Below are 14,565 nucleotides of genomic sequence, written 5' to 3' on the forward strand. Positions count from 1 at the left end.
TGCTGAAGTCAGTGCGACAGTGGGCAGTGTGGGGAGAGCACAGGAGGAGGGGAGGGGAACCCTGGACCCGGTCAGAGGGCGCGGAGAGGAGGGCTCAGCCGGCAAGGCGGCGGCACTGCCGGTGGCCCGGAGCCACGAAAGGGGACCAGCGGATGGCGGAGGAAGTGGGCGCTACGCAGACACCCCCAGCCCAGCGCCATCCAGGTGCAGGGCGTCTGCTCTGCGCGGGCCCGGTGGTCTACACGCAGTCATCGTCCACGTGACGACTTCTGTGCGATCTAGGTGAGCGTTTATTTATTTATTTTTATTTTTTTACTGCATTTATTTATTGGTTAACAAAATCACACAGGTTCCATGGGCACAACTCCACCGCCCATCACCTGCACATCGTGTGTGCGCACCAGCCCCCGTCAAGCCTCCGTCCACCCCCATGTCCCCCTGTGCCCTCCCCACCCCTCCCCCGGACTCTCTAGGTGGCTGTTTGGCATAAAGGTGCCCGCACAGGCGGTGAGCTCATAACACAACTGCGTTTATTTAGAAACTCACATTTGACGCAGACTTCGGTCCTTAAAAACAACTGTGACCACAACAGAAGGAAGTCCAAGCTATTGATGCTACGATTTCAGCAAGTTCCTGTCGGCGGATCGTACCCTACATTTTCTTTTGTATCTGAAATCGATTTCTTTCTCATGTAGACGCTTCATGGACTGAAACTCTGACAGACTAGAAAAAAATTACATAAAAAAATAAAACCGTGTCCGTCTTGGGAACGGCCACCTGGCGCTAAAATCGTTGCGGAGAAGGGACGGTGCCCGAGGCGCTCGGGCCAGCCCTGGCCCGGTGGTGGCGCCGTCACAGCTCTGTCTGCGTTTCTCCGCGCTCGGCCAGTCTGGTCCCTTCCACAGCGGGGGGCCGGGGCAGGGTCTTGGCCTCCAGACACTCGACGGCCGCGTAGGCCAGCATGGCCAGGCTCAGGACGGCCAGGAGGACATAGAGCTTGGAGCTGACGCACAGGAAGGTGCTGTACCCAAAGGCGATGGTGAACCCCAGCGCTTCCCAGAGGCGGTAGTTGGCAAAGGCGGCCTCCTTGTTCTTGTCAAACAGGACACCGTAGAGGACTAGAGGAGAGACCAGGGGGACCCCAAACCATCTCTCAGTCGCTGCTGACACGAAGCTGCTGTCCCACTGCCCCGTGTCCTCAGAAAAGCAGGACCTTTCTCTTCTTAAAAAACGGAATAACTGGGAACTTGTGGTCAAGACGGCAGCGCAGGTGAACGCGGTCTCGCCTCCTCCCACAACCACATGAAAATGACACCTAAACTACAGAACCACCACCCTTCAGAACCGCCTGACGCCGAGCTGAAGGGAAGTCCCACAACCACGGAATTAAAGCAGCAGCCACATGGAGACTGGGGGAGGTAGGACGGGCAGAAGCAGACGGGCTGGTCACCACCCACGTGTGGCGGATAAAAATCAGGACACCTCGGCTGGGAAGGTCCTCCCTGAGGAGTGAGGGGTCCCCGTCCCACACCAGGTGCCCTGCTCAGGGTTCCAGGGCCAGGAAGAGAGTCCCCATCACTTCTGGCTGGAAAACCAGTGGGAACTGAGGCTGAGACAGGCTGAGGCTGCTGGAGCCCCAGGCAGCTCCTCTTAAAGGGCGAGGACTTACTCGGACCCACACCCTCCAGGCTCCAGTGCAGGGGCAGCAGCTTGAAAGGCACCAGAGACACACGGGAAGAACTGAGCTGTTCAGCATCGGGGCGAGGGCTGGAGGGGCAGCTTTCTCCTGGACAGACGCGCTGGTGGAGGCCCATGTTCCTCTGGGGAGCCCTTCCCCCACGGGACAGGCAGACAGCACCATATCTGGGACTCCAGCAACCTGGCTCACACTGTGTGCCCCGCCCTGGTGATTCCCTGAGGCCCCGCCCACCCAAGCTGTTTCCAGTGGCTTTACCACAGGATTGGCCTGTCTTGGCTCCTACTTCGGTTTCCTAAATCCTCTCAGACAAGCAGCACCTGGCCTCAGCGAGCCCCATACCTCTCACTAAGTGGCCCCAGGCCTGGCACTAGGAGCAGCCAGCCTTGGTTCACAGCTTGGCTTTGCCTGGGCACCTCCAAGCCCAGCACAAGAAGCACCATCTGCAGATCACTCTGTAGCTATGCCCGGTGGCCTCAGGTAGAACACAGGCAGTGGCTGACCTTGCCCCAGAGCCAGCACACCCAGTGGACAGCTTCAGACCACAGCAAAGCACCATCACCCACCACCTCCACAAGTGACACACTCAGTGAGTGGACTCAGTGGGCACCAGAGCCCTGCTGAGTAAGTCTTGCTCTATGTGGTGGGCTCTGCACAGCTGATCCTCCAAGGGAGTCAGAGGTCAGTCAGTGGTCAGTGGGCACAGCCAGTCCTTGCAGCTGATCAGCCTGGGTAAATCCCTCCCACTGACGTGCCAACAGCAATTAAGACTCAATCAAAACAGAAGAGAGTACAGTCCACACGAGGGGTGCACCTTGTGGGCCCAGCTGGGGTGATCAGGGAGGCCGTGCCACTGGACCCTATAGGACACCACTACAATAGGCCACCCTAGGAAGCCTAGGAAGCATAGCAACTCTACCTAATACAAAGAAAAAAACACAGGGAGGCAGCCAAAATGAGGAGACAAAGAAACATGTCCCGAATGAAAGAACAGAACAAAATTCCAGGAAAAGAACTAAATGAAATGGAGATAAGCAATCTAAGAAATGCAGAGTTCAAAACACAGGTTATAAGGTTGCTCAATGAACTTAGTGAGAACATCAAGGAACTTAATGAGAACTTCAAGGAAGTTAACTCCAAGGAACTTAGTGAGCACATCAACAACATAAAAAAGAACCAGTCAGAAACGAAGGAGGCACTAACTAGAATAAAGAATAATTTATAGAGAATTAATAGTAGAGTAGGTGAAGCCAAAAAGCAAACCATCGATTTGGAATATAAGGAAGCAAAACACACCCAATCAGAACAGCAAAAAGAAAAAAGAATCCCCCCAAATGAGGATAGTATAAGGAGCCTCTGGGACAACTTCAAGCGTGCCAACATTTGCATCATGGGGGTGCCAGAAAGCCCAGACACTTCGCTGACCATGTCATCGCCTCTGCCGGCCCCTCCACCTCCTCCTCGGCGTGCCTGCCGGGCCTGTCCCCTCTCTGTTCCCCGGCTGCGGTGGCAGGAATGCTGTGTCCCCCAAATCCACGTGCTCACACCTCCCAAATCCCAGCCTCTCCGACACCACAGGTTGCCCGCACCGCCTCAGCCGGGACCTGACCAGGTGACCTTCCCTCCGGGTTCTCCCCAAACTGACACCCGGGGCCCCTGCTCAGATCTCTCCACAGTAACCCGTCAGCGGCTCCACTGCACACCTCCATCCCCCATCTCAACTGGTAGCACCCCCAGGGGGCCTCCGCCTTCCGTGCCGGAGTCGGGCACGCGGGCACCGCTCTCCAGTGAGAAGCATCATTGTGGGGGACGGGCTCACGTCAGTGCCTTTTCTCTTCCGCATCGTGGTCTGAGCGAACACTCAGGAATACCCCCCCTACGGGACGCGAAGTGAGAGCGAGTACTGTTCGCCCCGCTCTGCACCCCTCGCTGGAGGGCGTCTCCGTGTCTCCCGGGGCCCTGAGCGGTGAGCCCTCCCCGCCCCAGCCCCCAGCTGCCCGGGACCTGAGCAGGGCCGGTCTCTGCTGGGCTCACCGTTGTTCTGTGTCTGCCACACGGCGTCCGCCATGCCCCAAAGGCCGGAGAGCACGAAGAACACGGCCAGCTGGTCGGGGTTCGGCTTCCACAGCAGGAGGGTGACGATGCAGGCCAGGTGGGTGGCTGCACCTGCAGGCAGAGGGGAGAGCACCGCCCAGGTGAGGGCGTCCCCGCGCCCGCCGAGGGGGCTGCCCCTGGGCCGTGTCAGGTGGAACCTGCTTCCTTAGGCGCTCCAGACGCATCTCAGCGGGCAGCTGGGCCGAGCCCGCGGGCCGGTGTGGGCGCCCGCAGACTGGGTACAGCTCGGCTCCCCTCTGGCCTCGCCCAGCGTCGGAGCAGGAAGTGGGCTGAGGACCCAGAGGAAAACTTCGTCCTCTGGTCCAGGAGCCCAGACTCTCAGGGTGCAGGCCCAGTGAGGGGGGCCTCCTCCTCAGGGTGACGGGAGGGGTGTGCCCACCCTGGGAGCAGGTCTTCCAGACCGCGGGGAAGCAGGGGAGGCAGAGAGCTCCCAGCGCAGCCCCCGCCCATCCTGAGGGCCGTAGACACTGTGTCTCCAGAATGAAGTGACAGCTCCTGACACCCCGGAAACCGACCCCCGCAAAGTGCAGGGCTGGGTGTGTCCCTTGGGAAAGTCACCCCACGTCTCTGCTCTTCGGCCTCAAAGCGGGGCGTGTCCGCTCCACAGATAGGTGAGGACAAAACCAGAAGACGCCAGCGGAGACCCTAGACCTCGATGGGGCAGCGGTGACCATCCTGTCGACACCCCAACTTCCCAAGTTGTCTCTGATCCGTCTCGTCCCCTCCAGTACAATAGGTGACGTGCATCTAGCACGGAGTCAGTGAGCTTTGAAAGACCAGTCTTCATGCACCAGGTGAATAGAGGTCACGTCCCTCCGAAACCATCCCCGACTCCCCAGCCACCCCAAGGCCAGAGGACACCCCACCCCTCGGTCAGGGCACCCCTGAGTGTCTGCGCCACGCCCAGTGCACCCCACGGCCAGAGGACACCCCACCCCTCAGTCAGGGCACCCCTGAGTGTCTGCGCCACGCCCAGTGCACCCCAAGGCCAGAGGACACCCCAACCCTCAGTCAGGGTACCCCTGAGTGTCTGCGCCACGCCCAGTGCACCACAGCGCCCACCGCGGGGCAGCCCTGCAGGACGCCCTGGTCACGGCACCCACAGGGCAGCCCCCAGAGCCCGGGCGCGAGGGGCGTGTCCTGTGGGAGTCGGCAGAGGGTCCACCCACCGAAGGTGTAGAGCGCGATCCTGCCCGTGTACTGGGCCACCTTCCCGTACAGCTGGGAGCACAGCGCGTTGGTGGCCGCGAAGCAGATCATCACGTAGCCCACGAACTGGATGCCCAGGGCGCAGGTGGTGTAGGACTGAGGGAGGACGCAGAGCCCGGTCACAGCTCCGCCAGGCCGAGCCCGCGGGTGGCGTCTGGTGGGCACTTCTGCTGACCGGGCCTGAAACCGCTGTCTGTCCTTCCGGCTCCCAGAGCGGAGGTGTGAGCTGTGAGGAACCCCATCCTGTGCCCTCCGCACCCCCAGGTCCGGGCACCGGCCCAGGCTGTGGGATCCATCCCCAGTAGGGGGCGTGCAGGAGGCGGCCCCTGGATGTTTCTCTCTTCTATTGATGTTCTGATCTCTCTCTCCCTTCTCTCTCTAAAAATATCAATGAAAACACATTAAACACAAAGACAGAAACCCCACCCTGTGTAGGAGCTGACGAAGACGCCCGGACTGACACCAGGACGCGTTTGTGGCAGACTCTGCTCTTACACAGTGTCCTGGAGCTGTTCCTGGTGGGACTGGTCACGTCCCACCTGGCCTATGAGACCGTTGAAAAGGACGGAGACGGGGTGAACGGGGGAGCAGAGAGGATCGGGGGGCAGTGAAACACCCTGCACCACGCTGCGATGGTGGGTCTGTGTACCCAAACCCACCGGGTCGCACCCACATAGGTCACCCTCCGGGTCCTACCTTCGTGTAGTCTCCTGCCAGGAAGGCCTGCTCGAACCCACTGTACATGGGGAGCAGGACGAGGAGACACAGGCGTCTGTCTCTGAACAGCTTGAAGGTGGACAGCAGGGTGGACCTGACAGACGGCACTGTCTCTCCTTCACCTTTCTGCTGAGCGTCTCTTATGGGGTCGAGAAACGTCGCCACGAGCAGGACGGCGAGGACACCGCTTCCTGGGAGGACAGCGTGGACAGCAGCTGCTAGGGGGCCGGAGCCGCGGGACACGGGACCCTGGTCCCCACGGAGCCCACGGTCCACCTCGAATCCCGGCTGCGGTGAGACCACAGAGGCTACACCTGACCGAGACGCGCTCCGGTGGAGCCGTCAGTTCTGTGGTCCACTGGTCACCCCCAGGCTTTCCCGAGAAACTCAAGTCCGTAGGTCAGTACTGTCTCCAGTGGCATAAGCTACACAGCTTGGGGGAGACCCCAAATGTCGGCACCCTAACCATCAACGGTTGTCCTGATACTCAGGTCGCCTCCCAACAGCCAGTCTGCGTTCTCAGGGTGGGGAGTCCTGCAGGGACGCCCTCTGCTCGCGTGTGCTGCAGGCTGACTCGGAGAACCGCGCACTGTGCGTTCTCAGGGCCGTGGGCAGCGGCGTCCGGAGAAGGAAGTTCTGCGTGTGGCTGAGAGGGAGCCCGAGGTGCATTGCGATCCCTCGGACTTGGGGGCATGGTCTTCTCAGCACACGAATGGGCCAGGGTTTGCTCTGGGACTCCGCCTGCTGCTGCCCAGCTCGTACCTGTGTAGATGCCCAGCAGGGTGTAGATCAGCTCCTGGGAGGGCCTCTGGGTGCTGTTAGTGGGCGCTGTGGCCATCAGACAGTCGCTGGCCCCACAGGACAGGAGCTGCTCCTCTGGAATGGGATCTGTGGGGTGGGGGCAGGTGATGAGGACGAAGGTGATCGGATAGAACCCGGGACGGGGGAAGGGACACGCCCCTTGAAAGGAGTGTGGACACGTCCCAAGCGGGTGTCACAGAGCTCTGTGTGGGAAAAGGGGGCTTGTTTGACTAAATGTCTCCGAATACATGTGCCCCGAGGCACATGCTGGGTGCTTGGTTCTAGGACAGTCCGAGAGGATGTGCAGCGCATGTTGGTTACTTGTCAAATCACTTTCCTGACATAAGTGAACGTTGTCAACCTTTAAAGATTACTCAGGAAGAAAGAACGCGTTGGAACGGTTGTCAGATGCTGGGTTCTCGTTCTGACTCGTCTACACCGGTTCCGCGACCCTGGGCGGGCACTTCCTACCACTGCTGAGCGTGAGCTTCCGGTTAGAGAACAAATAACTACATCCCCTAAGGAAAAAGGGAGCAAGGACTTTGATTCCAGAGGTTCCCAACGGCAGGACTTGGGGGACAGCAGCCTGGAGGCCACAGCGCGAGCCAGAAATGGCCCAGGGACCGTCCGAACGGCTGGACTTGACCCCGTTAGTGCAGGTTTCCTGGAAGCACTGAAGGACTTACATCCGCTGCCCTTGGTCTGGCTCCGCAGACCTCCAAGGGCGCAGGCGTGAACAGACACACTCTGTACCCACGCCCGGGCCAGGCGCGTCACAGTGTCGGTCATCGGACGTTCAAATCCCTTACGGAACAAAGGGTCTGAGGCAGTGGTTCTCAACCTGTGGGTCGTGGCCCCTTTGGGGGTTGAATGACCCTTTCACAGGGGTCGCCTAAGACATAACAGTAGCAAAATCACAGTGATGAAGTAGCAAGGGAAATAATTTTATGGTTGGGGGTCCCCACAACGTGAGGAACTGTATTCAAGGGTCGTGGCCTCGGGAAGGTTGAGAACCACTGGTCTGAGGGGTAACATTGAAAACAGTGGTCAGTAGGTCAGTTCAGTGGGAAAATCAGTCATTCAAACTTGTTCTCAGACCACCTGAGTGGGTAGTGTTGACTCCGTCGACCCGAGTTCCACTGGCGGTGGCCTGGGCATCCCCAGGGGAGGGGACGGGAGGTCAGAATCAATGGGAACCCTCAGGCCACCCACACTGGCCAGACAGAGCCAGGAGTCCGTGCTGCTGGGGCGCAAGCAGGCCGAGAACCCCGCCTCTAGAGCCCCACGTGACCAGCTGATGGGGTCAAGAATAAAGGTGTGCGGTCCTGGGGTCAGGGACCGCTCGGGTCATGGAGGAGCCTGTGTCCTTCTACCTTGAGTGGGTGTCTGGCCCAACACCAGGGACGAGATCAGGTTGCCCCACACCCCGGACGACTGGAATATAAGGAAGAAGAGGCCGAAGTACTGGTTCACCACGTCCTTGCCCGCTTTGCCCGCCTTCTCCGCGTCGCTGTTGCCCACGAGCGTGAGGTAGGTGCAGTGAGCAGACCAGAGTGGGGCTGCTCCGAGCCCCAGCAGGATGGAGGTGGGGATCAGGGTGTACCTGTGAGGCAGACACAGCGGGAGAAGGAGACTCAGGCCGCCCCCTGGCAGCGTTGCTATGTCTATGGATGGGTCGCGGGTGGGCCCAGCTCCTCCTCACCACCGTTAGACTCGGACACGTGAGCAGAGTCAGTACCTTTGCTGTGCAGGTTCTGCAAGAGAGACAGGCAGGGCCCGCGACCTCCCTGCTGTTGGACGGCACCTGCCGTGAGCTGGGGTCACAGACGAGAGGGGGCGGGGCTTCCCTAACAGCTTTGCGTGTAAGGACGGACGGTTGTGTTGGCCGACGGATGTTTCCCTCCCCAGTGAAAACTCCGTGGTAACAAGAAAAGGAAGACGGTGAGGCCGTCACAATCAGTGTGTCCTGGAGGACAGTGAGTGTCCCTCGAAGAAAGGCTTGGCAGATGGACCTGGGAGCAGGGCACGAGGCCCATGCACTTAGAGCCTGGTCCCCAAGGGGCCCTTTCCTTTGGGAGCAGGTGGAGCGCGGTCGGGGGCTGGGCCCCGCTGCAGCCCCGCCACGTCCAAGGCCTGAGCTGAGGATGAGGGTGCGAGGTTTGCTCCATGGGTCTCCCACCAAGTCTCCCTGACACCACCCTGGACATCTTGGGTCCCCCCATCATTCCCGGGGCAGTGAAAGCTCCCGGCCCTGGGAGGGAGGCCCACACAGGCCTGAGGAAAGGTCGAGCGAGCTCATCCCAGCAGAAGCAGGGGGCAGTCGTCAGGGTGGTGCCGCTGGGCGCCAGCCGCCGCCTGCTGTCCCCCGGGAAGGCCCAGGCGCCCGGGCCGCACGGGTGGGGCGTACCAGCTGGCGTAGAAGTTGCCCAGGGAGAAGGTGACGTAGCAGCTCATGGAGACGGCGATGGTCCACTTGCAGCCCAGCACCCTGATGAGCAGCGGCGGCAGCAGCATGGAGGACAGGAGCACGGCGCCGTAGAGGGTGCTCAGCACCGTCACCCCCAGGCCCTCCTCACGGTACAGGCTGCTCTGCGGGGACAAGGCAGCCCGCTCAGCAGGGTCCGGGCAGGCACGGGGCTCTGGGCCCCACAGCCCTGTGTCCAGCAGCAGCAGGCTGCCGGGACGGGGGGCTCCTCTCCAGCAGGGGGCTCCAGCCTGCGCGGCCCCTGCCCTGGACACCTGCCGTCATCCAAGGACAGGAGGGGAGGGGGCGGAGTGTGGCCGGGCCCACAGGATGGACTCCGGGGAGTCAGAGGCGGACAGTCAGCTCCTGTGACGCACTGTGCAACCAACTCAGCCTGCACCTCTTTGTCATGTTTCAGTTGAGGGCCTAGTGCGTCCTGGTAAGAAGTGACCAGAGTTCAGATAGGAAACCAGAGCCCGACTCCTCCTTCAGTCTCACCTGTCCGAGGAGAGGAGGGCCAGGCAGGTGAGGGGGAGGGGCATGTGAGGAGGGGGAGGGGCATGTGAGGAGGGGGAGGGGCATGTGAGGAGGGGGAGGGGCATGTGAGCAGGGGAGGGGCAGATGAGGAGGGGAGGGGCAGATGGAGAGGGGGAGGGGCAGATGGGGAAGGGGAGGGGCAGGTGAGGAGGGGGAGGGGCATGTGAGGAGGGGAGGGGCAGATGAGGAGGGGAGGGGCATGTGAGGAGGGGAGGGGCAGGTGAGGAGGGGAGGGGCAGATGGAGAGGGGGAGGGGCAGATGGGGAAGGGGAGGGGCAGGTGAGGAGGGGGAGGGGCATGTGAGGAGGGATGGGGCAGATGGGGAGGGGAGGGGCATGTGAGGAGGGGAGGGGCAGATGAGGAGGGGAGGGGCATGTGAGGAGGGGAGGGGGCAATGTGAGGAGGGGCGGGGCAGAATGGAGAGGGGGCGGGCAGATGGGGAAGGGAAGGGGCCGCGTGAGGAGGGGAGGGGCATGTGAGGAGGATGGGGCAAGATGGGTGGAGGGAGGGAGGGGCATGTGAGGAGGGGAGGGAGATGAGATGGGAAGGGGCCACTGTGAGGAGGGGAGGGGCAGGTGAGGAGGGGAGGGCAGTTGGGGAGGGGGAGGGGCAGATGAGAAGGGGGAGGGGCATGTGAGGGGGAGGGGCAGACGAGGGAGGAGCCAGGGCCCAGGGGAAGGGCTGCGGTGGGGAAGAGGACAGGAGCTGGCAGGTGTCAGTGGCACCACGGCGGGCGTGGGTGGGCCCTGGGTCAGCCCAGTGGAGTCGGGAGTGCCCCGCAGTCCACCCCAGCACACGTGCCCACAGCCCTGGGAGACACCCGAGGAGAGATGCCACAGGGGTCAGACGCCGCTGTGTCCATGCTCAGAGTCTGGCCCCACCCACCCCAGACTCTGTGGCCCAGTGAGTGACCGACCTCAGGGAGCCCAGAGACTCCCCGTGAGCCGCCCAGAGGCAAAGGTGTCTGATCCAGTCTCCGCCCCAGACCCGCCCTCTGGTCGGGCAGCATGCCCACTGCCGCCTTGTGCAATCCTGAGGGCGGGAGGGAGGCCTGCCTACAGGCCACTGCGGTTCCGTTCCGGTCCGGAGGGCTTGGGGGCGAGTCAAACGATCAGCAGCCCCACACTCCCCGCGGACCGAGCCCCTGGGGTCCCGGAGGCCAGAGCGGCTGGAGGACCGTGCCCACGTACCTGCAGGCTCTGGAGGCCTCCGTAGGCGGTGAAGAGAAGCAGAAACCCCAGGGAGACGACGAGCACATTCCTCAGGCCTCTGTCCATCGTGCGGACGAACGGTGCCGACCATCGGTGGTCACTCGGATTGCAGCTCCCTGAAAGAATGCGTCGGCACAGGAGTCAGTGTACGGACAAGTCGCCTTCCCTGTGTGAGTGAGGCGACCGGAGTTCGTGAACTTGGCTCTCGCTGCCGCCACGAACTTGGACCTTGTTACTCATTTCCCTGCACTCGACTCACAGCGCTTTCCAGCGCGGCAAGAGGTCAGGCGTGCACTCCCCTCGCTGCCCGGCAGACGCGCGTGGTCCTCCCAGCAGGCAGAGATCTGCTTACAGGATGGAGCTGTGCACCAACACAACCCTGCACACGCCCACCGGTATGGGCACATCACGGAGCCTTCCACACCCAGAGAAACTGTCAGCGGTGCAGAACGTGGAGAGAACTTCAGTCGTAAAGAACAAAGTATAAACGTCAGCTTCCAGATACATAGTTCGGTTTCTGAAGCCCCAACATGATTCTAGGAGCCCCAGGCCAAGTGCAGGTGCCCAGAGAATGCCCGTACCCCAGGCCAAGTGCGGGTGTGCAGAGCATGCCCGTACCCCAGGCCAAGTGCGGGTGCACAGAGAACGCCCGTACCCCAGGCCAAGTGCGGGTGTGCAGAGAATGCCCGTACCCCAGGCCAAGTGCAGGTGTGCAGAGAGTGCCCATACCCCAGGCCAAGTGCAGGTGCACAGAGAGTGCCCGTACCCCAGGCCAAGTGCAGGTGCACAGAGAATGCCCGTACCCCGGCCGCCCTGCAGGTGTGCAGAGAGTGCCCGTACCCCAGCCGCCACTCCCCCTTCACATTACCTCGGGAGGAGGCTCCTCGGCTGGGCACTGTGGTGGCCGGTGGCGTTGTGGCTTCCTCGGTCTGGGAGCCTCAGTGTGCACAGCCAGCCGCTGGGCTGTCCTGTTTGCTGTCCTGGGAGCGCACTGGGGACACCTCCTTCAAGCCCGGTCTGTGTGGGAATCACCCCGATAGCTGGTTATCTGTCTGCTGACTCAGGGACAGGCCCCGCAAAGCTGGGCTGGAAGGGGCTTGATGTGGTGACGTGAGGACGTTTTCAAAGACTTCCACTGGAGATGATCGCGTGGCTTCTGAACACAGATCGGGTGAACTCATTTTAATGAAAAGTGTATGCACATATATGGATGCAAATATGTGCACATGCACACGCGTACATGCGTGTACATGGGCACCTGCCTACAATGTGTCTCCAAGGAGACTCAGAGCCCACCTTCTCTGGACAGCAGACTCTGCGGGAGGGGAGGACTCATGCCTTCTTGCCCAGAGGTGCACCCAGGGCCTGTTTCCAAATTTTTAGAAAGAATCTGGAGCCTGGCTGGGGTGGCTCAGTGGTTGAGCGTCGACCCATGCACCAAGAGGTCACCAGTTCAATTCCCCAGGCAGGTCACGTGCCCACACCAAGTGATGTGGGCCCGATCCCCGGGGCGGGGCGTACAGGAGGTGGCCACTCGATGTTCTCTCTCATCCATGTCTCCCTCTCCTCTCCCTTCTTCTCTCTCTAAAATCAATACAGAAAACATATTTTTAAAGAATATAGATTTTATTTTATTAATTTTCTTTTAATCCTTACCCAAGGATATTTTTCTATTGATTTTTAGATAGAGTGGAAAGGAGGGAGGGAGAGAGAGAAAGAGAGAGAGCAAGGGAGAAACATTGGTGCGAGAGAGACACATCCATTGGTTGCCTCCTGCACGACCCTGAGTGGGGCTGGGGATTGAACCTGTAACACAGGTACATGCCCTTGACCAGGAATCGAACCTGAGATCCTTCTGTCTATGGGCTGATGCTCTAACCGCTGAGCTAAACCAGTCAGAGCAAAAAGAATATAGATTTTAAAACAAATGTATTTTTACAAAGAGATCTTGCTACGAAGAACTCTAAAGGTTACATTAACACTCCACCTTATTCTTAGGCGCCTGATCCCTGTCGTAACCTGTTTCCCTTTAACTTCTTAAGGCCCCCACCCAGGGGTGTACAAGGCAAACGCCAGCCGGCACACAGGCATTGGGCGCGAGACATCAGACACCACGGAGCTGCAGCACAGCCCTGTCACAGCGACCTCGTTCCGGAGGGACCCGAACTGTGCCCCTGCCCCTGCAGGCTCAGCAGGCATTCTCCGCACCCTGACTCCTGCCCAGCGCGGACCCCGGGGCCGGCCTGGGATGAGCCGCCGCAGGACGTGTGGCAGGACGAGAGGCAGGCGGGGGCGATGTTCAGCTCCCACCAAACTCTCCCAGAGCTCTCCTGTGCCCAAGACACGTGGCCAGAGGCAGGCCCTCCCGCAGCCTGAAATCCACAGCCACGGATGCTTTCTGTGGCGGCCAGCACGACTGGACTCATGGGGGCGGGTGGCCGGCAGGAGGACCTGGCCTCCGTGGGTCTGGGTTCAGTCACCCTAGGCCATGTCCAGCGTTCCCAAGGCAGGACACCCAGTTGGTGTGGAACCCGAGAACCTCCTTGCTGACACGTCGCAGCTCCCAGCCCTGCCCATGGCCCGCTGAGCCCCGACAGTGGGTCTGCTCCTGAAGTCCCAGGACCCCACGACCGTCACGATGACCCTGCGCACCTGCAGCCCGGCAGACCCAGCCCTCAGCTGCCTGTTCTGGGCGTGGCGGCCGAGCAGCTGCGGTTGGAGTTGTCTGTGCGGAGGGACGTGTGCTGGTCAGCCCTGTGACTGCTCCGCCCCGAGGCCAAGGCCACCACCCTGCCGCCTCCGACCCACACCCTGGGAGCTGTCCTGCTGCGGCGGCTGGATACAGCCCGTCTCTGCCTGTGTGGGGCTCGTCCACTTTGCACACACATTTCCATGTGAATCCGCGGAAAGTCTAGTACATCTCTAAGTCCACTCCCTCAGGACATCACCTGGAGCCAGGAGCACGTGTGAGCCTCCATCCGGCTCAGGGGGGAGTCCTGTCTCCTCTGAGGAACACTGGGGTACCCCAGGGCTGCAGCGGGCTCTGCCCTGGGGTCTGAGCCCAGGCCCAGTCCTCGGCATGTGGCCCTTTGGTCAGCAGACCAGGCTTCTGACCCGCCCACTGTTCAGTGGGACTTGCTGTCATGAGCACCTGCTGGAGCAAAATCCTGTCCATGGGGGCCGGGACCTCCACCCCCTGCCCCCTGGGACCCTTTTGGGGAGACCTTGGCCTCCGTGTCTCGCCATGGGGCAGAAAACATGCCCTCACCACACGGTGAGAAGATACTTCCCGGGGCTTTGGCTGCCTGGCCCGGCCTCATCACTGAGCGGGCCCTGCAGACTCGCCTTCCTCCCCACCCCCATCTCTGAAGCACCTTCTAGGGGGCCTCAGGCCGGGCCGGGGAACCCCCATCTGCTCTGGAGCCCAAAGGGAAGCCAGCGCCTACCCTGTCCTGCACACCACACCCCCTCTAGCTCCCGGTCAGCGGGGACACCTGCGGTCTGGCCTCCCAGGCGCAGGGGGCTCCAGAGATTTCGGGGGAATTGCTGGCCTGACCGCCTGGGCCCCTTGGGGGATGTCCTGCTCGCTGCCGTGGTGACGTCCACTTGGGCAGCAGCCTGCAGGGAGCTGGTCTGTCGGCTGGTCTGTTCTGAGGGACACGCGGGGCTGGTGTCTGTGGTCGGGTAGCTTCGCTGTGCAGGAAGACGGACACAAGGTGTGATCCCTCCACCGCTGCCTCCTGTGCTCCAGGTTCCGGCACACTGAGGGGCGCTGCCAGGGTCCCCCTCGATGAGACAGGTGAGCAGGTGAGAGA

General features: G+C 61.3%; 1 protein-coding gene across 1 annotated transcript; it reads right to left on the bottom strand.

Annotated features, from left to right (window-relative positions):
• Positions 1–629: 629 nt before the first annotated feature.
• Positions 630–10,911, bottom strand: UNC93A (unc-93 homolog A). Its single transcript, XM_036248972.1, has 8 exons — positions 10,730–10,911; positions 8,946–9,127; positions 7,912–8,141; positions 6,500–6,625; positions 5,717–5,928; positions 4,981–5,116; positions 3,731–3,862; positions 630–1,118 (listed from the first exon to the last, which is right to left on the bottom strand). Exons 1-8 carry the CDS (start codon positions 10,814–10,816, stop codon positions 853–855), a joined length of 1,371 nt encoding a protein of 456 aa, XP_036104865.1. The 5' UTR covers positions 10,817–10,911; the 3' UTR covers positions 630–852.
• Positions 10,912–14,565: the final 3,654 nt, after the last annotated feature.

The sequence above is a fragment of the Molossus molossus genome, unplaced genomic scaffold, assembly GCF_014108415.1.
Source record: "Molossus molossus isolate mMolMol1 unplaced genomic scaffold, mMolMol1.p scaffold_m16_p_8, whole genome shotgun sequence".
NCBI lineage: Eukaryota > Metazoa > Chordata > Mammalia > Chiroptera > Molossidae > Molossus > Molossus molossus.

What these genes read in the sequence shown, in the direction of transcription:
- UNC93A (XM_036248972.1), bottom strand. Translation starts at nt 10,816, where the DNA reads ATGGACAGAGGCCTGAGGAATGTGCTCGTCGTCTCCCTGGGGTTTCTG. An exon ending in GGCAACTTCTACGCCAGCTG is followed by an intron (nt 8,142 to 8,945) that starts GTACGCCCCACC and finishes TCTGCCTCACAG; the next exon opens with GTACACCCTGATCCCCACCT. An exon ending in GGGCCAGACACCCACTCAAG is followed by an intron (nt 6,626 to 7,911) that starts GTAGAAGGACAC and finishes CCCACCCCACAG; the next exon opens with ATCCCATTCCAGAGGAGCAG.